General features: G+C 46.6%; 1 protein-coding gene and 1 long non-coding RNA gene across 3 annotated transcripts; both read right to left on the bottom strand.

The window, feature by feature from the left end:
- Positions 1-372: 372 nt before the first annotated feature.
- On the bottom strand, positions 373-2,208 carry LOC116735050 (uncharacterized). The gene is made up of 2 exons (XR_004342321.1): positions 1,177-2,208; positions 373-1,081 (listed from the first exon to the last, which is right to left on the bottom strand). It is a non-coding gene; the product is annotated as an uncharacterized LOC116735050 (long non-coding RNA).
- Positions 2,209-4,884: 2,676 nt separating this feature from the next.
- On the bottom strand, positions 4,885-25,529 carry radil2a (Ras association and DIL domains 2a). 2 transcript variants are annotated; one of them, XM_032587730.1, is made up of 16 exons: positions 24,911-25,527; positions 22,676-23,002; positions 22,162-22,397; positions 20,863-21,191; positions 17,127-17,816; positions 17,008-17,045; positions 16,587-16,756; positions 16,387-16,499; positions 14,191-14,410; positions 13,432-13,604; positions 10,807-10,951; positions 9,129-9,310; positions 8,756-9,050; positions 6,411-6,532; positions 6,197-6,336; positions 4,885-6,081 (listed from the first exon to the last, which is right to left on the bottom strand). In XM_032587730.1, exons 1-16 carry the CDS (start codon positions 25,036-25,038, stop codon positions 5,967-5,969), a joined length of 3,423 nt encoding a protein of 1,140 aa, XP_032443621.1. In that variant the 5' UTR covers positions 25,039-25,527; the 3' UTR covers positions 4,885-5,966. The 2 variants fall into 2 exon arrangements, with proteins under 2 accessions (XP_032443621.1, XP_032443620.1); XM_032587729.1 differs by having other exon boundaries at positions 8,756-9,310; positions 16,587-16,753; positions 24,911-25,529.
- Positions 25,530-25,834: the final 305 nt, after the last annotated feature.

Here is a 25,834-nt window from a genome sequence, read left to right as displayed (position 1 = left end):
AAATATGTTGGCCTAAAATTAAAATATATTTAGTACATCTTCAAGAACATAAAACAAAAAAATAAATCTGTATGGTTTCATATTTCTCAAATAATAATGGAAATTAAAAAAAACTCTGAAATTACAAGAAAAAACCTGAAAAATAAGTTTTGAGTCCAGATGTGCTGATACCAGGTTCCAAATATGGAAAAATATTATTAATGACTGATCAATATTTTTCCCACATTTGGAACCTAATAAGTAGAATAATAACGTTAATAGTCCTGATAATGCTAACAATAATAATAATAATGCACAATTTTGGATTTTTTAAAGTTTTGCTGTTTTTTAGGAAAGAAACATTTTGTGTTATTAGGTTAAATAACAGGCCACCATGTTTCATGATGATATTGCAATCTGCAGCTTTAACAGTAAATTATAAACCAGAAAACTTTTTCACTGAAACATTTTTACAGAGGATTTTAACCTGTAACTCTGATGATTGTTCCTCTGCTGATAACTTTGTCTGGTTTATGAAACATAATGTTACAAGTAAATGAATATAAACTTTATGCTGACAGTTTTCATTCAAAGACTGATTGACAGTTTTCACTGTGTAGTTTCTGTAATTTCCCTCTGCTGCCACTAGAGGGCGGCGGTTGGTTATTTTTCAGCTCTTCCTGCGTCACAAGGAGCCACAAGTTACATCTGAAAACCATTTTAACCAAAACAACGTGATTTCAGTCTGATCGGCTCATTTGGCCCGTCTCTTCCTGCTGAGCCTGGTCTGAAGACAGGACGTCCTGTCTGAGTCTGGCGGACCCATCCGGGCCCTCCAGGGTCCCGGTCCTGGTAGAACCGAGGAAGTGGCGGCCAGCGCTGTGTTTTCACTGGTTGCCACAGTTTCTGTTTCCTGTCTCCATTGTTCATGACCAGCAGGAAGGATGAGTTGTCACTGAGCCATCCCAGGTTGCTTCCTTCTGTCTCCGCTGCTGATCAGAGACAAAATGTTCTGATCCAAATTCAGCCGAGGAAAACTGGAAGTCAACTCAGAATGTGAAAAGCTGTCAGCAGGAAAACCTCTGCAGGGTTTTTGTGTCTCCTAGAAGAAGCAGCAACAAAAAAAACAAAAATAGATTTCCAGTCTTGCAGCTCAAATAATAAACGACAACAAAATATAGCAGATCTTTGGATTACCTGCTTCTGATAATAAGGAAAGAACAAGAAACCCCAGTTTCACTGCTAAAACCCACGTTGGGAATGAATAAAAATCTGAATTCAATCTGCGATGGACTGGCCACCTGTCCAGGTGACCCCGCCTCTCGCCTGCTGACCTCTGGAGAGACACCTGCTCCCTCCAGACCCCAATGGGGTGAAAGGGTGGAAGAAAATGGATGAATTCAACATGTTGGATGACTAAAGCTGACTAAATATCAGTTTCAATAGAGTTTCAATGGCAAAACATCTTTTTCTAATAATGTTAGTCAAACAGAAAGTTCTGATTTTATGACAAACTGTCGTTAATGCAGCTATCAGTATGTTTGGTGAACGTGGCAGCCATGTTGGAATTTAATGTCCGGGTTGGAAAAAATATCTTTAAATAGCACATTTGGTTCATTTCATGCATACAGCAGACATGTTGGATTTTGAATCCAGGGTTGTAAAAAACCATTTTAACTTTCCAGGAGGGAAATTCGCCTGTATTTCTGATATTGTGTGATGTGAAACTGCTTGTGCTCCAGTTTAACCAGAAGTTTAACTTCTCTGCAGTTTTCCTCTCACACAAACAGGAACGGTCAGAACGAGAGCTGCCTGTTCTCTCTGCGGTTTGTTGCACATATAAGAACAGAATCAGAGGAATAGTTTGTTTCACTTTCTGTTTAAGGTCAGGATTACTTGTGTTTGAACGGTAAATATAAAGATGTCTAAGCATCAATAAGGAAACCAGACGTGTTAATCTGGCAGACTGAACCAAAAGGTTCTCAGCTTTGGTAGAAATCACACAGCTGCTGGATTTGGAATCCAATTCATAAAATTACATAACACAGATATGATGATCTGAAATAATAAGAAAAGCAGAAAGTTAACCACTGGGACAATCCAGCTAAAATAGTGATTCAGGGCGTGCCTGGTGGTGTAGTGGATAGCGCGACCCGTATTTGGAGGCCTTGAGTCCTCGACGCGGCTGTCGCGGGTTCGACTCCCGGACCCGACGACATTTGCCGCATATCTTCCCCGTTTCCTGTCAGCCTGCTGTCATATAAGGGACACTAGAGCCCACAAAAGACCCCCTGGAGGGGTAAAAAAAAAAAAGTGATTCAGAACTGAAAAGTGACACACCAAGGATAAAATACATGCCAGGATTTTTTAAATTAAAAATTACAAAAGTTTAGAAAGGATCAAAATGACTGCATCGTACAAAAGTATCCATCAGGAGAAGGGGATAAAAACAGTATTTATGGGGTAGTTACACCTTCTTTTCAGCTGTTGCTAGTTTAGGGATTGGCTTTAAGGCCCCAGGAACCAAAAGGAAAATTCAACTGCAGTAACCACTGATCAACCCAAAGAGGGCAGCACTGAGGCGCTTCTAGGCCAGATGTGGCAGAATTAAACAAATTTACATGGAAATGTCATTTTCAGAAACATAAAGATGATACTCTTAACTGTTTGAACCAAACGGGTCCAAACCAAACGGGTCCAAACCAAACGGGTCCAAACCAAACAGGTCCAAACCAAATGGGTCCAAACCAAACGAATCCAAACCAAACGGGTCCAAACCAAACAGGTCCAAACCAAACGGGTCCAAACCAAACGAATCCAAACCAAACGGGTCCAAACCAAACGGGTCCAAACCAAACGAATCCAAACCAAACGGGTCCAAACCAAACAGGTCCAAACCAAACGAATCCAAACCAAACGAATCCAAACCAAACGGGTCCAAACCAAACAGGTCCAAACCAAACAGGTCCAAACCAAACGAATCCAAACCAAACGGGTCCAAACCAAACAGGTCCAAACCAAACGAATCCAAACCAAACGGGTCCAAACCAAACGGGTCCAAACCAAACAGGTCCAAACCAAACGAATCCAAACCAAACGGGTCCAAACCAAACAGGTCCAAACCAAACGAATCCAAACCAAACGGGTCCAAACCAAACAAGTCCAAACCAAACGGGTCCAAACCAAACAGGTCCAAACCAAACGAATCCAAACCAAACGAATCCAAACCAAACGAATCCAAACCAAACGGGTCCAAACCAAACGGGTCCAAACCAAACGAATCCAAACCAAACGAATCCAAACCAAACGGGTCCAAACCAAACGGGTCCAAACCAAACGAATCCAAACCAAACGGGTCCAAACCAAACGGGTCCAAACCAAACGAATCCAAACCAAACGGGTCCAAACCAAACAGGTCCAAACCAAATGAATCCAAACCAAACGGGTCCAAACCAGCGCCAGCACCTGACCTTACTCCTACACTGGATTGGATCCGTTTGGTTGGTGGCCTAGTGAAACGCCTGGTGAGTTTATGACACATTAAACAGGAAAAAGTCTTTTTTCTGCTTCTTCTGAAGCTTACATTTGATTTCTGTAAAATATTTCAGTCTTCAGAGAAAACTGAGTATTTTTTTCACCAATTAATGTCTTGTATCGCAGCATGTTTTCATATTTCCTGAGAGACGTGGTTCATCATCATCATCAGAAAACTGAGACAGGGAGTTTTCCAGGGTGAATCAGATGTTCAGTAATGTGAGCGAAGCCTCATTTCCTCTCTTGCTCTCCTCACCGATGAGACGCTGTGGGAAACTCAGCAGGACAATATTCCTTCTGTCCAGACAGAAACCTGGAGCTCCTGCTTCTCTGGAGCTTCCTGACACTTTAATCCTCTGGAGACAGAAAACATTTGATTTTCTATCAGTTTAAAAACTTCATCCCACATTAGTTAAACACCCTTATGAAACCTTATGAAAACCAAGTCAATATTTCCAAAACTCAAGGATCTAAGCACGGTCTGCTGTGTCAATCATCTTCCAGGTTTTTAAAACCTGAAAATAAAAATGCAAAAACTGGTGATAAAAAGTAGAAATGCACAATTCAACAGAATATTTCATTTATAATGCTGACAGATGGAGTTCCACTTCATCAGAAACGTTTTGAGGTCATAAGAAAAAACCCAGGAGCGCCGTGTCAGACGTGGGAAACGATTTCATGACCGTTTCAGAAAGAGGATAAAATCAGTTTGTTGCTCCAGAACCAAACACCAGACAGTAGAAATCTTTGTTTCTGCATTTGGACTGATTTTGACATAATTTGTGCATTTAATTAGGGCTATGACTTTAACATGTTAACTTTGATTAAGTAACCACATAGATTTTAACGTGTTAAAAATGTTAACTGCTTTTTTCCTTTTCTTAAAAATTAGACATAGGTTTTCCACTGGAACTTTGCTTTCATGCGTTTCTGGTACATCCACAAATCGGACGCACACGCTACATCCGCTAACAGCAGCGAGAACGAAGCCGCTTCTCTCAGCCTCATGGGGTCAATGTCTCTTTCTGACCAGCCTGATTGGACGCTGGAAAACACTGTTGTTGTGTTCAAGTTGTGCAAAAAGGAGTTTAACTGTCAGAGAAGCTATGCTAGCCTAAAATAGCACGCTAACATGTAGCAGCTAATGCTAATGTCAGCATCCACAGTAAACATTTCTAAAGAAGCTCCATGAATAACCAGGACTTCCTGAAACTCTTTGCTCCAAACTGATGGTTGAAGATCCTGAACAGATTAAAAACTATAAAAATGTCATCCGTCTGTTTGCTCCATAACGTTGCAACAAAGAGTGTTTCTGAATTGAACATTTATTTTCTTGATGAAAATGTAATTAATTATAGACCCTACAATGAACACGATGAAACATAATGATCTTTAATTTTGGGTTAAATTTCTGAATCCAGAAAATCATCTGGATCTTTAGGCAGATTTTTAAAGTCCTGCTGGAAATGAAAGTCACATTTCATCACAAAGTGCAGTGAGCAGGAAATCTGTTCATGTTTTCTGACTGAGGAACAAAGATGTTCAGAATGCATGAGGCGTTTCAGTGTAAGACCAGCAGGGGGCAGCAGCTCAGCAGCCTGCTAGCGTTAGTGTTGGTTCCAGTGTTTATGGAGTGCTGAACCTCAGGGCCCCGGGGTCCCCAGGCGTGCCAGGCTGGAAACCGCAGGGCGCTGGAAGGCGGCCGGGCGGTGGCTCCACCCGTTGGCAGCGGCTCCGCCCGGCCCGCTGCAGGCTCCACCCGGCCGGTTCTGCTCAGCCCAAACAGAAGCTCCTCCAGCAGAAACCTTCTGTCTGCTGACGCAGCAATGTTTATCTGGAAGCCATCATCAACAAAAACAGATTTGATCAAGTTTCCATTTTTAATCTGAATTACTGAAATAAATGAACTTTTTATTTTATGGAGATGAACTTTGTTCATGTTTCCATTTGGAGAGTAAAACCAAACATTTAAAACTTCCTGTTAAATGAGATGATTAGAATCTAAACTTTGTTCTTCAGGAGAATTATGACTTTTACAAAACTATAAACAGTTATGAACCCAGAATAAACTCAGACGTTAAAATAATGAAGCAGATAAAAAGTCAAAATCTTTCTGAGATCAAATGAACATTTAAATAAATCCAGTTTCACTTTTCTGTGAAGCAGAACAACAGCGGCGAAACAATTCAGTTTCTATAAAACATGAAGGCAGCAGAACATGAAAACATTTTACAGATTACTGAGCTGCTGCTTCTTTCACGTGTTTACAGCAAACGTTTGGATCTGAGCCTGAAGCTGCAGCAGCTGCAGCAGTTGAAGGTTTTCCTCCCAGTTTGCAGGCCAGACCGAAGCTGCAGCAGCAGAAAGCAGGTTTCTAGCAGCGGCGCTGCATCTGGTGGATCCAGTGAACCTCGGCTCGGTGCTGCAGTCGGAGGAGAAGACTCTCTTTGCTCTCAGCATGTAGCTGCAGCTGCAGCTGGATTCCTGCTGCTGCAGCTGCAGCCGGTGTCCATCTTTGCCACCAGCAGCCTCAGAGCGTCTCCTGCTGAACGGATCAACTCTCTGCCTCTGAAAGCAGATGGCAGCCGGTTAGGAAGCTGCTAAACTGTTAGCATTAACAGGGCGAATGCAGGATGAATGCAGAGTGAATGCAGAGTGAATGCAGCTGTCTCTGCTGTCTTACGTGCTGTATTCCATTCCAACAAGGCTGGCGCCGTTGACGGCCAGGATCCGATCGCCGGTCCTCAGCTTCCCACAGCGAGCTGCTGGAGAGTCGGGAACCACCGACTTCACATAGATGCCGCTCATTCTCAGTGCCGTTTGCTGCAACATCACAGAATAAAGACGATGTTCTGATGTAGAGACGCTAAGGAGTGATTACTGTCCTGGTGTCTCACCGTCCCGTCCACCAGGGCCAGTCCCAGGCCGTGGGGCCCTCTGTGGATCTCCACTGTGAACACTTCCTCTCTATCTTCTTCTGCTGCCGCGTCTCCCGGCTCCGCATCACCGCTTCCACCGACTGCACAGAGCAGAGAGGACAGCTGGAGACAACATGTCCTCCTGGGGACAACATGTCCTCCTGGGGACAGCATGTCCTGATGGAGACGTCCAGAAGTGCTCTGTGTCTCGTCTCCAGTTTGTCAGCCAGATGTTGGACAGTCAGTGAATTAAAGTTCAATTTAAAATCTGCCACAAATTCTCTGGATTCAAATCAAACTTTTAATATTTATTGGTTTTGTTGAACAGTGGAAATAAATGAAAATAATTTTTCGATAATACTAACAGTTTGTTTTCTTAAACATTAATTGAATTTTATAAATAAATCAGGACGTTTTTTACGATAAATGCCCAGCTCTACTGTTAGTTTGCGTAAACAAAGTTCATTACAGATTTTATGAGGTCATGAAGTTTTTCTGTTCCCAGACTGTTGGAATGAAGAACCAAAGCCAGTGGTTAGACTGGGAATAAACCAGTAGAAACCCTCATTACTGGGTGGAGCCGATGACTCAGCGGTGACATCATGAAGCTTTTGTCTGGCAGCAATCACCGACCATGAAACCTTGAAACAGTCAAACAGCATCAGGTTATCGTCCTTCCTCTCCTCCTCCCTACCCCCCTCAGCCCCCACCGGGCCGGGCCGGGCCGGGCCGCGCCGGGCCGGCCCTGAACAAAGCCGCTCACATTCAGATTCCACGCACCAACCCAGCTGGAAATTCCCATGACCGGCCGCTGCTGTCCGTCCTGACATCACAGATTAAAGGATTACTAATCTGGGCAGAACCACAGAGACCAGGGTCAGGCCGGGGATCCATTGGGATCCATTGGGATCCATCGGGATCCAGCCACTCGGCTCCCACCAGGAAGAAATGGCAAAAATATTAGTTATCAATAATAATAAGGAAGCAAGACTTGTCGGCATTCACGTCAGCACCAGTGGGTCAAACTGGACTGACTGGAGGGGAGGGGCTGGTCATGCAGCAAAGGATTGTGGGTGTTTAAAAAGCAACTAAAAGCTGAATTAACTTTTTTGCAGGTAAACTGTCTAACTTATTTCTGTGCAAATTTTGACATTTTTGTATAAATTTGTTTAATTCTGGAGTATTTGGGCTGAACCCGTGTCAGTGCTGCCCTCTGTGGGCTGAAATGTGACTCACATGTCGCCTAAAAACAGAACAACAGAAAATAAGTTGCTACACTGGCAGCCAGGGGCTGTTTTAAAATAAAAGTTGCTAAATAAAGCAACATAGTGGCAGCAACAATTCCCCATCCTGACCACGCCCCAGATAAGCCCCTCCCCTGACCCCACACCTGGCTCCGCCCATTTCGGTGGAGTAACATTTTGTTGGGGGCGGGGCTAAACCTTTACAGGTGAACCGGAGAACAGAAGCAAAGCCAACAAGGTTGCCAAACAATTGGGAAAATTGTATAAAATATATAAAATATTAGTTAATATCAAATACCCAGAACTTATTAATTTATAAGACATTATCTACGTTAGTTAATACAGTTAATACTACAATAACACATGAATATATTTGTAATGATGATCACATTAAATCAGGCAAAATATTTAAATTACTGAGAAATTCTGTTTTATCTCAAATAATAAATGACGTCACAATAAACTGCTGCAGGCGTTCTCCTATGAGAACTAAAACATTTGTATTATTTCTGCATGTAAATGACTGAACATTAAAGTTATGTGACTGTAATTACTGGTGAGGAATTAGCAGCCATTAGAGGCAGACGGTGACGGTGCCAGATGGCTGGATTTCAGGCTAACGCCTTAACGCATTTAGCCAAACTGCTTTCCATAAAAGCTCAGAGAAAACAACAGCAGCCAATGAGAGTAAAGACGCCTGATGAAGATCAACCAAATCCTCCTGCTTACGCCTGTAAAAAGGCAGAGAAGCACCCAGCAGGGGGCGAGGGCGGTCACGGAGCGCATTAGGGGTTAGCGCCGGGTTAGCACTTGGTTAGCGCCTGGTTAGCGCCGGGTTAGCATTCCTGCGGATCAGACAGGAAGTTCCTGCGGCGCTGCAGATGTTTCCTCCTCTGAGGCTCAGAAACATCTGGATCGGTCCGAGCCGATCAGAGGCTGAGCTCTAAACCTTTACCGTGTCTTCAGGAGGAACTCATAAAGCGCTGAAGCCGTGCAGCTGAACCGGGTCATAGAACCGGGTCGTGTTCTCCATGTTTGGCCTCATGAAGACAGAAGCCTGCCGCTGACCTCTGACCTTACCTGTGTGCGGTGCCTCAGGCTCGCCGGGCTCCGGGCCCTGCGGGGTGTTGGGCGGCGTCAGCAGGCAGGACGGGTCCAGAGCCAGGCTCTTGTGGTATCCGGTGCCAGCCGGACCCGGCAGGGCGCTCTGCAGCTGCAAGTTCTTCAGCTTCTGGGTCAGAACCGCCTCGCAGCGGCTCAGGTCACCGTGCGACCCTCTGCGCTGACCCGGTTCTGCAGAGGACAGCGGGTCGGACTCCCCGTCCGGACCGGGACGGGTCGCTGCGGGTCTGGCGCCGCTCGGTCCGTCGGTAACCTGAGTCAGGGCGACACAGGACCGGTCAGAGACGCCAAAGCTTTTCCTGACCCAACCTGGGTCACAGAACCTCCTTACCCGCTCCAGAACAGAACCTGGGCTCTGGGTCTCACTGAGAGTCAGTCGGCCGATCCAGTCCTGCAGGCGGGCCAGCTGCTCCAACAGAACCGGGTCAGACAGAACCTTACCCGGCTCCAGCTGGAAGCTGCTGCTGGGCAGGATGAGAGGAGGATGGCTGTCCAGACTCAGCAGGACGTCCGCTGGCAAGGAGCAATCAATAATCAATAATAACACAGAGCAATCAATAATCAATAATCATCAATAACAGATCAGCCCGACTGTATTGATGATTGATACGAATATTTTTAATCTGTTCACTGAAGTTTTGCTGTTATTGTCGTTCAGGAAATTTATTGTTTATTTTCTCATTTGAATGTTTTTCTAATATTAATGTATAAAAAGCTTCAGTTTCTAAATGCCAATATTTACACCTGATTAATTATCAGAATAATTGATTACTAATAATAATCATTGGTTGCAGCTCTGGACTCATTAGCAGCGAATCTTTTTCCTCCAGTATTTAGAAAGCTTTTTTAAAAAGAATGAGAATCGATGAAACCAGCTGGAACCGGATCAGAACAACTGGGTTCAGCATAACTGGGCCCAGTCCGGTCCGGTCCAGCCGGGTTCCTGTGGTGTTCCCGTTGGTTCTGTCATCGTGTTTCTCCTGCCTGCTTTCCGTTCATCAGGTCCAAACATGCCAGCCACATCAGAGCTGCTGGGATTCCTGCTGCTCCAGTTTACTGTCAACAGTGAGATCCTGGGAACAGCCGGGTCCAAACGGGTCCAAACGAGTTTCATAGAAATTACAGCTACAGAAATCAATCCAGCATGTAAAGATCAGGACGTTTAACTGTTCTTTAACCTCAGTGTTGACCCGGAGGACCCGGTAACCCAGGAAACAGAGCTGTTCATGTGGCCTAGTCAAAGTCTCCGGTCACACAGCAGGTCTGGAAGCTCAATTTCCAGTTTTTCCTGGAGTCTGACTGTTTTGTGGTGGTTCATGTTAGTAATTAACTGCGAGTGCAGCGAACGGTTTCTGATTCATCATTATCATTTTCAGATGTCCAGGTTTATGACGCGTCTGATAAAAGCCAGACAGAACGATGGTTCTGACTGCAGAAAGCAATCGGATCTCAGTCCGTCCACATCTGGAAGAGGAACAGATCGGACCGTTTAGTGGTGAAAAGCCGGAACTGGTTCATACTGTGAGAAAAGTGGGATTTGATTCGCGTGCAGTGAGAACGCAGCCGGAACCCAAACCAGAACAAGAACAGAAAATGGACCCAAATAACTTCCAGTAGCCACTGCTGGTACGCCGGTCCTATAAAACAGCGGTCCCCAACCGGACCGGTCAGCCCTTCGCAATTTTGCTGCGTACCGGGTGGGGGTGCAGCACTCCGATGTTGTTTTGTTACTCATTCTGCTGCAAGTTGGCGGCTCAATTTTGATGCGCAAGACGTAACCAGTAAAATCCGGTTTAGGATTTTCAAAATAAAACATCTGGAAGTAGTTCATTATTTCTTGCGCGGCCCGGTGGTTGGGGACCACTGCTATAAAGTACTGGGCCGGGCCGGGCCGATTCGGGGCGGCAGAGTAATAATGCTGTCCTGCAGCAGGGGGGCAAGCTGAGCCAGACACAAGGCATGCTGGGAAGTCCAGTGAGACTCCAGTTAGAAAAATTAAGAAGTCTCACCGGTCCTGAGCGCGTCTTCCGCCTCCTCCGCTGGCGGGCTCCACCCAGGGGGGCGGGGCTTCCCGCCGCCGTACTCCCTCAGCATGTGGTGCAGCTGAGCCGGCGTCAGGGTGGCAAACTCCGCCCTGAGGGACGCCCAGGACGCCTGCAGGGGCAGACAGAAAGGTCGTCGCTGCTGGTGGTGAAAAACATCAACAGATGAGGAAAAACCCGAGGAAACGAGAGTCAGTGGAGATTTTCTGTGATTGCAGCAGAAATGTCACATGGTTCTCTTTGAATGTTTCCAGCTGAATTAGAGGAAGTAAGACTTTCTGTGTGACGGCCGAGTCCAACTGGAGGCGGTGTTTTAAATCTGTTCGTTAACAACAGAAACCTAAAACTGTCTCTGGATGGTTTGTCTGCCAGTTATTGTCTGGCAGACAATAGTAGGCGAGGCCCCAGTAGTCTGGGTTATCCACCACAGCACCACCACAGCAGCAGCTCCAGCTCCAGCAGCTGCAGCAGCTCCAGCAGCTGCAGCAGCTCCAGCAGCCGCTGCCGATGGAAAACTAAAAGCCACGGATTCGTGTCCCGCTCTGCAGCGACCACAACAAGTCATCTCATTCCAGAGTGGTGATATTTCTGAAATCCTCAGCCTGTCAGCAGCATGGAGCCGCTGGCTGCTGCTTTGAGTCATGCTGTGGAAACAGGTGTCAACTCAACATGCCAGACTAACATCTCATACTACAACATGCCCTGAGGGTCAAATTATCTGCATTTGAGCTGGAATGCAGATAAAAGGAACAAGATTTTCACAGTTCCTAACAAACAAGATGGCCGCCACAGGACGCTCTGTTCAGTCTAAGGGATTTTCTACTGGAGGTAAATCCTTCTGCCTGACCCACAGGAACATTTTCTACCAACACGAGGCTCGGGTATTTTGAGTTCATCAGAGTTAAAACCTGTCATATTTCCACAACACAACGGATCAGAATCACACAATGAGGAAACGGGTTGAGGTCTCCTGAAAATAACAAATAAATCTAAAGAGATACTGAAGTTTGAGAAGTTGGTCTGGATTCTGTTCAACCGTTTCTGTCCCAGAATGCTTCACTGCAGTGATCTGGATCTATTCAAACAAACTGAACTGAAAATCAAAAAGCTTAACTACCAGTAGAAACAAATAGAAACATGATGATGTTTGCTTATGAGTTTTAAATAAAGGTAGGAAGGTGGGCAGGAAGAGTCTTTATAAAACCTTACTTTAACTGACCTCTGCTTCCTCAGCCAAACCTTCATGTGAAGCTCATCAAACCGTTTCTATCCTGAACTAAAGTCCCTCCGACTCCCTCTAATCCTCTGAGGATCAACTTCATCCCAAAGCTCCGTCTCACAGCAACGCTCTGTCCAAACGCAGGGGCAACGGCCACAACATGGCAACCTGAGGGCAGAACGGCCACAACATGGCAACCTGAGGGCAGAACGACCACAACATGGCAACCCGAGGGCAGAACGACCACAACATGGCAACCCGAGGGCAGAACGGCCACAACATGGCAACCTGAGGGCTAAACAACCACAACATGGCAACCCGAGAGCAGAACGGCCACAACATGGCAACCTGAGGGCTAAACAACCACAACATGGCAACCCGAGGGCAGAACGGCCACAACATGGCAACCCGAGGGCAGAACGACCACAAGATGGCAACTCGAGGGCTGAACGACCACAACATGGCAACCCGAGGGCAGAACGACCACAACATGGCAACCCGAGGGCAGAACGGCCACAACATGGCAACCTGAGGGCTAAACAACCACAACATGGCAACCCGAGAGCAGAACGGCCACAACATGGCAACCTGAGGGCTAAACAACCACAACATGGCAACCCGAGGGCAGAACGGCCACAACATGGCAACCCGAGGGCAGAACGACCACAACATGGCAACCCGAGGGCAGAACGGCCACAACATGGCAACCCGAGGGCAGAACGGCCACAACATGGCAACCGGAGGGCAGAACGGCCACAACATGGCAACCCGAGGGCAGAATGGCCACAACATGGCAACCCGAGGGCAGAACGGCCACAACATAGCAACCTGAGGGCTAAACAACCACAACATGGCAACCCGAGAGCAGAACGGCCACAACATGGCAACCTGAGCCATCAGATTTCAGTGGTAATGTGGGCGGTGGGTGTTTTCTGTTTACCTGCAGCTGAACCTAAACAGGTGAGGAAGAGAACGCGTTGCTTAGGGAGGATGAGGAGTTAGAGCAGTCTGACAGGAACTGGACAAACGGTTTTCTGGATGTTTGGTTTGAACGGCTGGATAAAAGCCAACAGGATGTGAGGCGGCCCCAGGTTAAACATTACTCCGCTCCAGGATTTACTCTGGATTATATAATCTGCAGGAACGGCTACAGCTTCATGATGTCATGACAGGAACATTTCCTGGCCGGCTTCCCGCAGGCCGTTTCCTTCTGCTCAGAGGCAGAACAACGAGAGAGCAGCGAGTCGCGTCCAGAATCAGAACTGATTACTAAGATCCTGATGATGTGAATAGTTAGAACAGAAACATGGGACACCTGAGGGAATAAAACCCCGGAGGGTCAGTGTGGCTCCGCCCACCGGGTGTGAGCTGACCTGCAGAAGCGTTTCTTTGGGCGTGGCCAGCAGATTGACGGCGGCGGACAGCTTCTGCAGGAACTGAGCGGCCATGTTGGCCAGGCCCTGATTCTGGACCCAGTCCATGAGCAGGTCCAGGTTGGCCCGGATCTGCACGCCGCGGGACCACTGGTAGAACCCGGCCACGGACCCTGAAGAAGCAGAACCTCCAGTTAGCCAAAGCAGCCCATAAGGCCAGCATACACAGAACCCGAACATTAAATATGAGAAATAAAAACGAGCTGCTGTGATGCGGCTCAGATTTCCTGCTGGTTCAGTAATAAAGTCAGTTTTAAGATCTGACATTACATCTAGTCTGATAATGAACATTTCAACATGTTACCTGCCAACATTCATTTCTGTAAAGTTCTTTACTTTATTATTCATACAAACACTCAAACTGTTTCCATGAATAATAACATATTGACCTGATGGACCAGAACATGGCAACCCGAGGGCAGATGCTGAAGAGTCTAAGACATTACAACATGCATGACGGTGGTACAGTAGCCACCTTCAAAATAAAAGCTGATTTTAAAGATAAATTCAGATTTGTGTTCACAGAAAAACTTCCTGAATGATTAAAACATCCAGTCTGTGTTAATGCAAATATTAAACATATAGAAGTTTGCCAAAAGCTAAAGTAAAGGGAGAAACAATCAAACGGCCATGATCCGCATTCAGAAGGCTGGGGACGCTAACGCTAAAGCTAACGCTAAAGCTAAGGTGTGCTGCTACCTCTCTCCATGAGGCTGTTGAACAGCGAAGCGTTGATGAAGAAGAACAGGTAGGCACAGAGCTGCAGGGAGATGTCCGGATGCACCTGGAAGGCCGAGAGGAGCTCCAGCGCCTCCTTCAGGACCTGCAGGATGTTGCTGAGGCTGACAGGAAGTCGCAGCTGACCGTCCTCAGAGAACGGGTTCCCGTCCAGCAGGCCGCCCAGGGCCGGGTACATGCTCTGCAGGGGGACAAAAGCATGACGACTCTGAACACTGAGGAGGCCTTTAACTGCACAACTGAAATAAATGAAGCAGCAGAATCTCGTTAGAACGACAAACTTTCTTGTTTTAATGAGATAAAACTACGCTCGGTTTATGATCTGGTGAAGGGAAAAGCGGCTCAGCACGACTCTCCTTCTGTGAAAAAGGTCAAAGGTTATAAAGGGAAGAAGTGTGTTTTTAAACTACCTAAATATCTGCTTTTTCTGGCATGTATGTTGTGTTTCTATGGCACCGGAAGCACACGCACGCACACACACACCCCTGCACACACACACACTATAAGTGAGATAGAAACTTGAGGAAGAGTCAGCAGGTCTGCTGAGGTGCATGTTGGACCCCTGCTGGGAAGCAGCAGATGGCGGCTGGTTTTAACGGGTCGAGGTGAAAACCTGACAGCTTCACCTCAGGAATCCGATTTGCACATTGTGAACATTCAGTCATCCACAGGAAATCACAGGGAAGAGCTGCTTCTGCTCCTCCCTGCTCTGATGACAGCTGCTTTCCTCTACAGGAAACGCCCCAATGGTCTGTATGTTAAAATACAGACGAGCACAGCAGAACTAAGAGAAAATAAAACACCACACTGAAAACTGCTGCTGATTACCAATCCATAACCTAACAATCAAAACCAGATCAGTGGAGCACATTTCTTCAGTTCAGGATAAAATCTGCTGGTTTAAAAGAAAAGAGCAGATTGTTCTTGTTTCCGTCACTGTAGAGGCGCTGGAGCTGCAGGGCGACCTGCAGACAATCAGGTCATAAGAACCGATCAGGTTAAAGTTCAGATCATAAGAACTGATCAGGTAGCTGCTGCTGCGTTGACTGTTGCATGAAGCAGACGCATCAGTAAAGTAGCTTCTCGCCTCTGGCTCCGCCCCTTAACAGAATCGTCAAACAGGAAGTCGGTAAAGTAAGCGTCAGACGTCAGGGCGCAGCAGTGGCGCTCAGCTGCTGCAGAGGGTTTGGGTCTGCTGGGTTCACATGAAGACCTGAAGTCAGGTAAAGTCCTGAGATCTTCTCCAGTAAAACGGGTTCGGCTGAAGCTCTGTCTGGAATCATAATCATAGATAAGAACAATAATTATCTGAGACCCAGCAGGGAAGCGGCCATCTTTAAGGCCATTCTGAAGCCTTGCAGTGCAGCATGACCAACTGACTCAGTGTGGAAGGTTATCCTGGTTCTGATTCTACCAGTTCTGCACATCTGACCTGAAACTTTTGCCTGTTTCTCAGTCAGGTTTGGTGGAGAAAACCTTTAAACAGCTGATTGGTCAGATGGTGAACTTTGACCCCAGTCTCATCATCCCAGAATCAGAAAAATGTCTTATGATAAGAGTTTGATTTATCATTGTTGATAAATTTCAGTTAATGGTCTTAAAAATCATTAAGTATTATCTGAAAATGTATTTTTCTGTTTTCTCCACTGTTTGTTTCATGAGAAGGTTAATAAATATTAAACCTGGAGATCAAATGCAGTGACTCTGACTGTCCTGTCTGAAACAGGAATGATTTTTCGGAGCCGTTTGTGGCGCCGTGAATGTGCCAGAAAATGGAAACAGAAACTCTGAACTTCCTGCAGTCGACAGAATCTGAAGTTCAACCATCGGTTTCCCTGGTTTGCTGAAATGTGCCAGTGAATCCTGCGTGATGTGAGAATGTTTGCTCAGGTAGAAGTGAGTCTGGGACAGCGATGATGTGACTGGTTGTTTCCCAGCAGGTCCAGTCGGTGGAAGCTGTGCAGCTCCAGATAACTGCTGCCAGTGTTTATACTGCAGAGTGGAAAGGACGCCCCGCTCTCTACCTCCCTGCTCTTTCCTGCCGGAGAGTTTCCATGCTGTTATTGTGTTCTGGGTCTGGAAAACGCTCAGTGAAAACAGACTGTTGTGTTAGCACAGCCAGGCTTCCTGCATCACATGTGGCAGTGGGGGGCAGACCTTGGTGAGGTAGTAGACCGACTGCTGGAAGGTGAACATGATGACCTCCTCCAGGACCGTCATGGCTTCCTCGCAGGCCGTCTGGGTGGACCACAGCTCAGCCTGCAGCCGCTCTGATGGAAACAAGAACACAACGTTTTTTACCACCTTCCCAGGGCTGGAGGGCCTGACGGCTTTAAAGAGACAAACAAAATGTCCACCTTGGTCCATGCTGTCCCGTCTCCATGGCAACAGCTGGGGGACCTCATGCTGGATGAAGTGCAGCAGCTCGATGGAGTTGGCCATCCACAGGACCAGCGGCTGCAGACCTGAGATCAGTTCCTCCATGCTGAGCTGCTGCAGCTGATCGGCTGCATCGTCAACAGAGCTGCTGATGAACAGACAGGAAATACAGAAATGAAGCTAATCTGCAGGCCGTCCGCAGCGGCAGGCCGACTGCGTTTAATTTTGCTGCCTTTCATGTGATGAAACAAGGTTTCTGAAATGTTTCACCTATAAAAATACTTTAATGTGATGAAATGTAGAAAGATTTAAGGAGTTTGATTACTTTTGTAAGGCACAGATATTGGTTTAGTTTCTCTTTATAGACAGCAGTTAAACATCTGGATGATGTGGACTCACGCTTCTGGTTGCATTGCAGCGAGTTCCTTTGTCTTCTCCTGAAAGGTTAGATCACATGAACACATGAATAACTGTAGAAAACATGCGGTGGAGTTCAGGTCAGCGTTCCTGCTGCTTACCCACGTAATGAGCTGGATCTGGCTGGCGATCCGGAGCAGCAGCTGCCTGAAGTGAGTCAGCTGGAAGGAGCCGGCGGAGCGCTGGATGCAGAGAATCAGCAGGAAAGCAGGAGTCAGCTTTGGCTCGTTCTCACTGGGATCCACCATGTCCAGGATCTCCTGCAGGACCCGTTCCTCCTGCTGCAGCTCGTAGCGCAGCGAAGCCTCGGTGCCCTCCAGGTTCCTCCAGCAGGATGCCGGCGGTTTTCCCTGGAGCCGCTTCACGGTGATGCAAGAGCCGCAGGACAAACAGGAAGTGCTAGCGTCAGAGCCCGGGCGGACCCGGGCCATCCAGGACGGAGCAGGAGGAGAACCCGACCCGCTGGTGGGATCCTTGAACAGGAACAGGTAGTGCTTCCCCAAACCAATCAGATCTCCAGGATTCAGTTCTACTTCCTTGTCCAAAAGGAAACCGTTTCTGGTGACGGGGGCCCCGTGGAGGGGCCTCAGCAAGGTCACAGTCTTTCTCTGCTTTCCTGAGGAACTCTGGGAGTTGGAGTCCAGGCGTCTGACGCAGCAGTGCTGTGGCGACACATCAGGAGCAAACAGGAGGATGTCGACCTTCAGCCGCTCCTCATCCTCTCCGGTACTGTGCTCCCTGCAGCAGCCGAAGATGGTGCTGCTCCCGCTCATCAGGTAGATCACAAAATCCTACAAGATCAAAATCAATCACTTCCAAATACTGCAACACCAGGCTGCATCTGCTTAGCACTCTTATTTTGAAATAAGAAAGGAAGTAGTTGTTGAGTTGCTCCTTTGTGTTGGCATAATCAGCCAATAACTACAGATCAATAATCAACAAGTTCTGTAAAAACAGAGGTCAACATGCTAACGCTAACCTAGCCTAGACCTGATAACAGATGATGCCAGACAGAATTACACTAAACAAATGAAGTAAAGATGAAACTGCTAATATTATTACAGAAGCTGGAAACTGTGGTAGATTTAAATATGGTGTCTGTCACCGTTATGTCCTGCTAATCCAGCAGACTTAGCGCATCCTCTGGACCTGCCAGGGTGTCTGGGATTCAACTGATCCCCTTGTGTAACAGTCAGGAAATCAGCCAGCAGTGTGAACGGAAACCAGGATGAGGCGCTAAGAATACAACCTGGAGCGGCAGGATGAGGCGTGGCAAGGCGTGGCCAGGCGCAGCGCGGCGAGGCAGGATGCAGCGAGGGGCGGCGCGGGGGGGCGCAGCGCAGCGAGGGGCGGCGCGGTGAAGGGGCGCGGCGAGGCGGGATGCAGCGAGGCTAAACGCTACTCATCAGATTAGCAGATTATTGAAAACTAATTTAATAATCGATTAATCACTAAGTAAGAGTACAGACTCAAAAAAATGCAGTTTGCTGAAAGAACACAGTCGGAACTGTAATTAACCAAAACTATAAAAAAAATATATAAATATTTTGCATTTAAGAAGAACTTCTCAACCAGCGTTTTTTCCCCACCTGGTTCAAATGTGTACAGAAATCTCCTAATAATCCCTACTGCTGTCCAGTTATTAATCAGTTAACCTAAAGCATGAACTTTCTCCTCTGGATCTGTAACAACTGAGGATTTATAGCTACAATGATCAAACGTTGACTTTTTCACAGGGAAATGTTTAATTTCTTTTTTTTAGGAAGCAGTTCAATGATTTATCTGTATTTATTATGAATTTCCGAAGTTGTTTAAAATAATCTTGAATTTTGAACTAAAACTGCAGAATGATCCAGTTTCCTTTATTCAATGAAATGATTAACGTCAGGATGACGGTTCTCAGCTGAAATGCTTCTTTATGTTCCTTCAGTCGGCCTGGAACAGCCCAGCATTAATAACATCAGTTATCGCTTCCTGTTTTATGTCAACTGACACAACACAGAAAGGCCTTGTTTCTTTGCTTTGGCACTGGTTCTGGTTCTGGTTCTGGCCTATTGTCAGGAGAAAGGAGCCGGCAGCGCGCCGCAGAGCTAGCGCCATCCTGCACCGTCAGCGATCTCCTCCTCCAGCGGCCGCGATAAACATGCAGCACTTCCTGCAGCTGGACGGAGCAGCTCTGCTGTAGGAACCGGGTCAGGGAGAGAAAGTGGTTCGACCCGGTCCTGAAGTCCAGGAAACAAAGCTCTAACGATGCCGAGTTATTATTGTTTCAGAAGCAGGATGTGGTCAGCATCTGTCAAACATTCTGGAGAGTTTCTTTACTTGGACTTCTGTGGGCACGAAATGACAGAGCAGATATTCAGAAATAGATCTGCTGGTTCTGTAACTCCTTCCCGAGAAAGCTCGTCTTGGACCCAGGTAACCAAAATGTGACGAGGCTCAGGGATTAACAGATGATAATCCAGAGCTCTCATGCTGCTTTTCTCCATGTTGTTTCTTAACACACTGGAGGGATTTTCTGAGCAACCTCTAAACGCTCAAGGGGAGAACAGATCCAAACTTTACTACAGTATTTTATGGTATTTATTTATGTATTCCAATAAATTATGAAAGCTTGTGTATAGTTAAAGTATTTGTACATTCTGTCTGTCTTTGGTTGTACATCTGGGAATGCTTAAAGCTGTACACATCAAACTGCAGCAACCACATCAAGCAAAACAGCCGTCTGTAAAAAACAAGCAACATGGGAATTTAATCATGTTTCTTTAAACGTCTAGTTACTTGATGCTCTAATGGAAGTAAGAGTGTCTGGTTTTATTTAGAGCTTCATGTTGGAAGTCTCAGTGTTTCGACTGGTGCGTTGTGTTGGTGCGTCTGTAGTACGTCACGTTATTAACTGACGGTCTTTATGAAATATAAGCTGAATTCCCAGCCTATGGTCTTTCTGCATGTTCTCCCTGTGCACAGCGGGTTCTCTCCAGGAACTCCGGCTTCCTCCAATATGGAAAAACATGATTGTCAGGTTGACTGGTCTCTCTAAATTCTCCTAATGTAGGTGTGTGTGTGTGTGTGTGTGTGTGTGTGTGTGTGTGTGTGTGCGTGTATGTGTGTGAGGTTGCTTGTCCTGTCTGTTTCTGTGTTGTCCTGCGATGGACTGGAGACCTGTCCAGGTGACCCCGCCTCTCACCCATTGACCTCTGGAGAGCCACCTGTGCCCCTGGCAGCCCTACCAGGTGTTAGAGTGTTGGATGGTGGATGGAGATCAGATTCAGTTTTCTAATATTTGTTCATCAGTAATCATCTTGTTTCAGAGTAGCTGACATAAACACTAAGAGTGGACAACAAATGAAGGAACATGGAGGTAAATCAATATTAAAATGGTCTGCTCTAAGTCCAACTTCTAGTAGCAGTAAAACGTTAACCTGGTGGTCGATAGCCCACCTGTCTCCTGTCGATAGCCCACCTGTCTCCTGTCGATAGCCCACCTGTCTCTGGTCGATAGCCCACCTGTCTCCTGTCGATAGCCCACCTGTCTCCTGTCGATAGCCCACCTGTCTCTGGTCGATAGCCCACCTGTCTCTGGTCGATAGCCCACCTGTCTCCTGTCGATAGCCCACCTGTCTCTGGTCGATAGCCCACCTGTCTCCTGTCGATAGCCCACCTGTCTCTGGTCGATAGCCCACCTGTCTCCTGTCGATAGCCCACCTGTTTCCTGTTGATAGCCCACCTGTCTCCTGTCGATAGCCCACCTGTCTCTGGTCGATAGCCCACCTGTCTCTGGTCGATAGCCCACCTGTCTCCGGTCGATAGCCCACCTGTCTCCGGTCGATAGCCCACCTGTCTGTGGTTGTAGCCCTGTAGCAGCAGGAAGTAGGGGAAGTCGAAAGGTGGGTGTATGGAGTACTGCGTGGTGTTGTCGTCGCTGCTCTCCGTCTCTTCCTTCTCCAAGCCAAGCCGCAGAACCTCGGTGTCGGCCTCGGCCTCTGGGTTCTCTCTGACTGCGCTCCGTTGGGCCCGGCCCGCCTCCCTCTCCGTGGCCGACAGGTCCATGTCGCTCAGGCTCCTCCAGAAGCCCGGGCCCTCCGTGTCCTCCCCCCCGCTGTCCACGAACAGGGATGCCACTCTGGACCGGTTCTTCTGCAGCTTCCGGGCCTGAGCGTTCACCCCTGGAACCACAAGACGCACCGTCAAGCTTTCTGCCCCCGTCACCGTCTGAGAGGTTTCAAAGCAGCTGCTGAACGTGGAGAAACAACGGGAGGGTCTGCAGGGGTCACCAACAGGGGTCACCAACTCAAAGACCTTTATAAAACCTTAATGAATGAAATGTAAGACCTGTATCTCTAAAGACATAGACTTTAAACAACCTGAGTCTGTTTTAACAGACATGATGGTTCGTTAACCTTACAGTGTTCCTCAGAGAGAAAACCACATCACCGTAAATAATACGTTTAGTTTTTTTTATTAAATAAAAAAAGTTAAAAAATATTTTAGGTTTTTGAGAACAGAAAAATTTCCATCCTTGGATCTCTGGAGTGTTTAACTTAATCTAAAACACAAACAGAAGAGAGCTTTTGTTTATGAAATCTTGTTTACAGTGGCTGAAATTCCCCTGAAATTGCTCTGGTAAACCAAACCGACCCAAACATAATGCTCGACTGCACTGGCGCCGCCTCCATGCAGCAGAACCGGAGGACAGCAGGGGGGCGGGGCGGCCCTCTATCTGACATCAACAGTCGCTCCGTCGCGCTGACGTAACACAAACACCATTCAGCCCTGCTGGAGCCGGTGAGCACAGAGGAATGTCCAGAGAGACGCTTCACACCCCACTGCCGTGACGGAATGGGGTTACCTGTACCGACAGGGGAAGTCGGTACAGGTAACCCACCTGTCTCCCTAACAGGCTTTTTTTTCTTTTTGAAGGGCGACTCGAGTGATTTTTTTCTTATTTGAAGTTTACTGAGATATTTTCAGAGAAGAAGCCAGACCTAGGATACTTGATAAAATGTTGTTTATCTGCAATGAGGGGTTTGTACACTGTCCGTCAGGGGTTACCTGTCGGTACGGGGTTACCTGTCAGTACGGGGGAGGGGTTACCTGTCGGTACGGGGGAGGGGTTACCTGTCAGTACGGGGTTACCTGCCGTGATGGTGTCTCGATGCTTCAGGCTCTGCTGCTCCACGGTGGAGCGGCGCTGGATCTCGAAGCGCCTGAAGAAACCCTCCTTGGGCTTCCAGAGCGCCTGCAGCAGCAGGGGCCTCTCGTTGGCCCCCACCACCCGGAAGCATTCCCTCCTCCACTGGTGATCGGCCCCAGTCTGACCAATCACATCACAGAGCACGTAGTCGCTGGCGTCCTCTTTCTCCAGACAGTACCTGGCCGACAGGAGAACAGCTGTATTAAGCAGGTTTTAGTGGTTAAATAATGATTGCTATTTATCCAATGATTAATCAGAATAATCGATTAATAAAATAATTGTCGGCTGCAGCTCTACTATGACTATTTTTGCTAAGCACGGAATGTTTTCCTCAAACTGCAAATATTCATTTCCTATCTTACAGTGAAAATTGGAAGACTTGTCAATATATATTTTATGTGATAAGCATTGAGAGGCGGGCGGCCTCCAGGGCCGGGCTGTAGGGGGCGCTCTCACCTCTCCAGGGCTTCCCTCACCAGCTCCCTGGCGCTGGACTGGCTGGTGGCCAGCACGCTCTTGTAATGGGCTCCCTGGCAGATGTCGCTGCCGAAGATCTTCAGGATCCCCGGGACGGAGCGCTGGCTGGAGAGCTCGGCGGGGTCGTCGGCAGCCTGGGGGTCTGGGCCGCCCCGGGTTGGGCCCCGCCGGCCCCCCTCCCGCAGGTTGGGGCTGTAGTTGAAAACCGTGGACAGCCGGTTGTTGTGACGCCGGATCTTGCTCTTGGCCGGCTGCCGGACGCCGACGCTCTCTGCGGAGCGGACGGTGCCGGCCGACTGGTTGGACCTGAGCGGAGGAGCAGAGTCAGGCTGCAAAGCGTTCAAACATTTCTGTTTATTCATCAACAAACTCTCTGCTTCCACCAAACAATAATATGTAATAATGTCTCTGAGTCCTTTGGACAGCAGCAGCTATTTATAATAACTGCATGGGATTTACTTTGAAACTGGCCTTAATGAACAGCGTTTTTATTTTAGTCTTTATTCTGTTTAGTTCTGATTCATTTTAGTTTAATTAACAAAACCTAGCCATAAAATTAGGAGAATAAAGACTCAATTTAACCAGAAAAAACATCTTAAAATTACAAGATATAAATCGTTTTAACGAGAAAAAGGTTTTGATAGAGTTATAGTGATCTGACCTGAGCAGCTCAGTCGTTTGCCTGATCATTTCAAAGCTCTGCTTATGGTAATAAGTTGATGCTGATGTGTTAAAAGATGAAGTATTTTCTACCTATGAAACTTAAACCAAAGTAGAACTTCACAAGATGATCAACATTTCTAATTTTTTCTTATTTTTTATGTCAGAGTTCTCATAAAATTACAAATTTATTCTCCTAATATTGCAATTTTACTCTGGTAGTATTTGGACTATTGTTGTATGTTTTTATTCTTGTAATTAAAAAAAAAATCTCAGCCTGGCCCAAATACTCCAAATAAATGCAAGCAGTAAAACACAAAACAAGATGGCGGCGCAGCGCGGCGTCGTGCTGACATCACTCTGAACTACGGAAACGCAATGAACGCTTTGGACAAAAATATCCAAAAATTAAATCTTAAAAAATGAAAGACCAGATTGATCGCCAGCCTTACTGTACAGCTACTTGCTTTGATTGTCACTTTGCTGATGTTGCATCAGAATTTTTCCTTTGTGGGAGAGTTTAGGATATTTCTATTCTTTATCCACAGTTTTCCAGACTGGAAATGACTTCAATCAAATGTCCTCGTTTTCCAGATTACAAAGGAATTCTGCGTTCCCAGTCTGGGCGGGTTAGCTCTGTAAAAACACACAACCCGCCCAGTGTGCACCCAGGAGTCTAGTAAAGGGTTTAAATAAGTTTCATCTCCTCCTAAACTCTGTTAAAAGAGGCATTAAAACACTAGAACAGTGCTGGAAGGCAGAAAATGACTTTAAATCCAGACACCATCATGAGTTTAGAGACATTACCAGCTGACTGCACTCTAAAAGTAAGAAAAAACAGTTATCCAACCTGGCCCTATGTGAAAAAATAAATATCTCCCCTCGTTATATTATGGGGTTGAAAATATAAACTGTTATTAACCACATTTTTTAGTTCAGTCCCACTGAACACACCCTGGTTACTGCAAAATGAGTAGAATCAACAAACCCCTGAAACAGAACTGGTCTGACAACATGAAGTGGACCAGACTGAACGATCCAAATGCAACAAATGAAGCCCCGATTTAAAGGAAACAGACAATTATGCTCAAAATCCTTTAAATGCGGATTGATTGAAGCATTTCTGCAAAAAGGAGAGTCAACATTCCTTCACAATGATGTAAAAAACTGATTTAAAGTTTTCCAAACACTGGATGGAAGATAACCAATTATTATTATCTACAGGAGGCAATAACCTTTTCACATACAGAAAAGCTCTCTAATAAATTAAATCAATATTTGAGAACTGATATAGTCAGGTTAACTTTCTACAACCTTAAAATTTGTATGTGTCAGAATTAAATAGTTAAAAACTTATAGAAGTTACTTTAGGGGACTGAGGTGGAACCAGCTCTTATATTATGAGTTCAAATCAATTATTTCATGATGCCAATCAGTTCACTTTTTAAACGTGTATATGCAGCTGTTTTCTGATGGAAGCTGGCTGTAAGCATATGGCTAAAACACAGTTAAATCTAATGCTAAAAGTAAATATTTGTAAATTACTGAACTTACTGGACAGATCCATTACTGGGTTTCCTCCCCAGTTTGGCCAGGCGCCTTTTGGGAGAGCGGATGAGCAAACCCACAGGGAAGTTGAGGGTTTGTTTATTTACGTGGCCGCTTCTCTCCTCAGAAATCATCGTTTGACTTCAGTTTGTCTACAGAAACACGACGGAACCACCGAGAGAGGCGACGTGGGCAGAGGTTCGCATTCTCCCTCCGCCGCCCCGCTACAGCTAGCGGTGGGAGACGGGAACTTTCTGGGATTAGAAAAGCTCTAAATCAAAAAAATGTAATCCACAAAGCAACCTTTCCCCCCAGAAGAAGACGGGAAAAGAAGCAGGAAAACCGCTCGAGCTTCCGTTACACAGACCGTTACCCGAACCGTCTCCAACCGTCAGTTCACATTCCTTCACAGGAAAAGAAGGAAACCCGGAGAAGTTTCAGAAGTTTACATAAAAATTCGTCGACATTGGAATCCGGAAAGCAGTAAACCGGCAGTCCGTTTGCGGGAAAAAGTTTCTGGGAAAGCGGTGAAGTTCCATCCCGGGTCACGTCGGCAGCCGTTACGTCCGACACGGAGCGCTGACTGAGCGGACTGGGGATGGAGCAACCTGCCGCCGCTGGAGCGCGAGCTTCCTCAGTGACGTCACGAGCACGAGGAGGCGGGGCTAAATCACACACTCTGTATGGCAAGCTAAGTTAACATTTAATGGCCAGACTTGAACATGTACTATGCTTTGGAAAAACTAACATTAGAGATGTTCATAATCATAATAGCATTTCAGAATCTATAACATTACTATTCCCAACAAACTCTATGGACCTTACCAAGCTCCGCCCACAACCGACCCAAGTGACCGCAAGTCTCACAAACAAAGCCTCGGGCCGTTGTTTCTATGAAAACATGACTCGATTAGTGCATCATTTCTACCG

This window comes from Xiphophorus hellerii, chromosome 16, assembly GCF_003331165.1.
Source record: "Xiphophorus hellerii strain 12219 chromosome 16, Xiphophorus_hellerii-4.1, whole genome shotgun sequence".
Classification (NCBI taxonomy): domain Eukaryota; kingdom Metazoa; phylum Chordata; class Actinopteri; order Cyprinodontiformes; family Poeciliidae; genus Xiphophorus; species Xiphophorus hellerii.
This window is presented reverse-complemented; position numbering and strand designations above follow the sequence as displayed.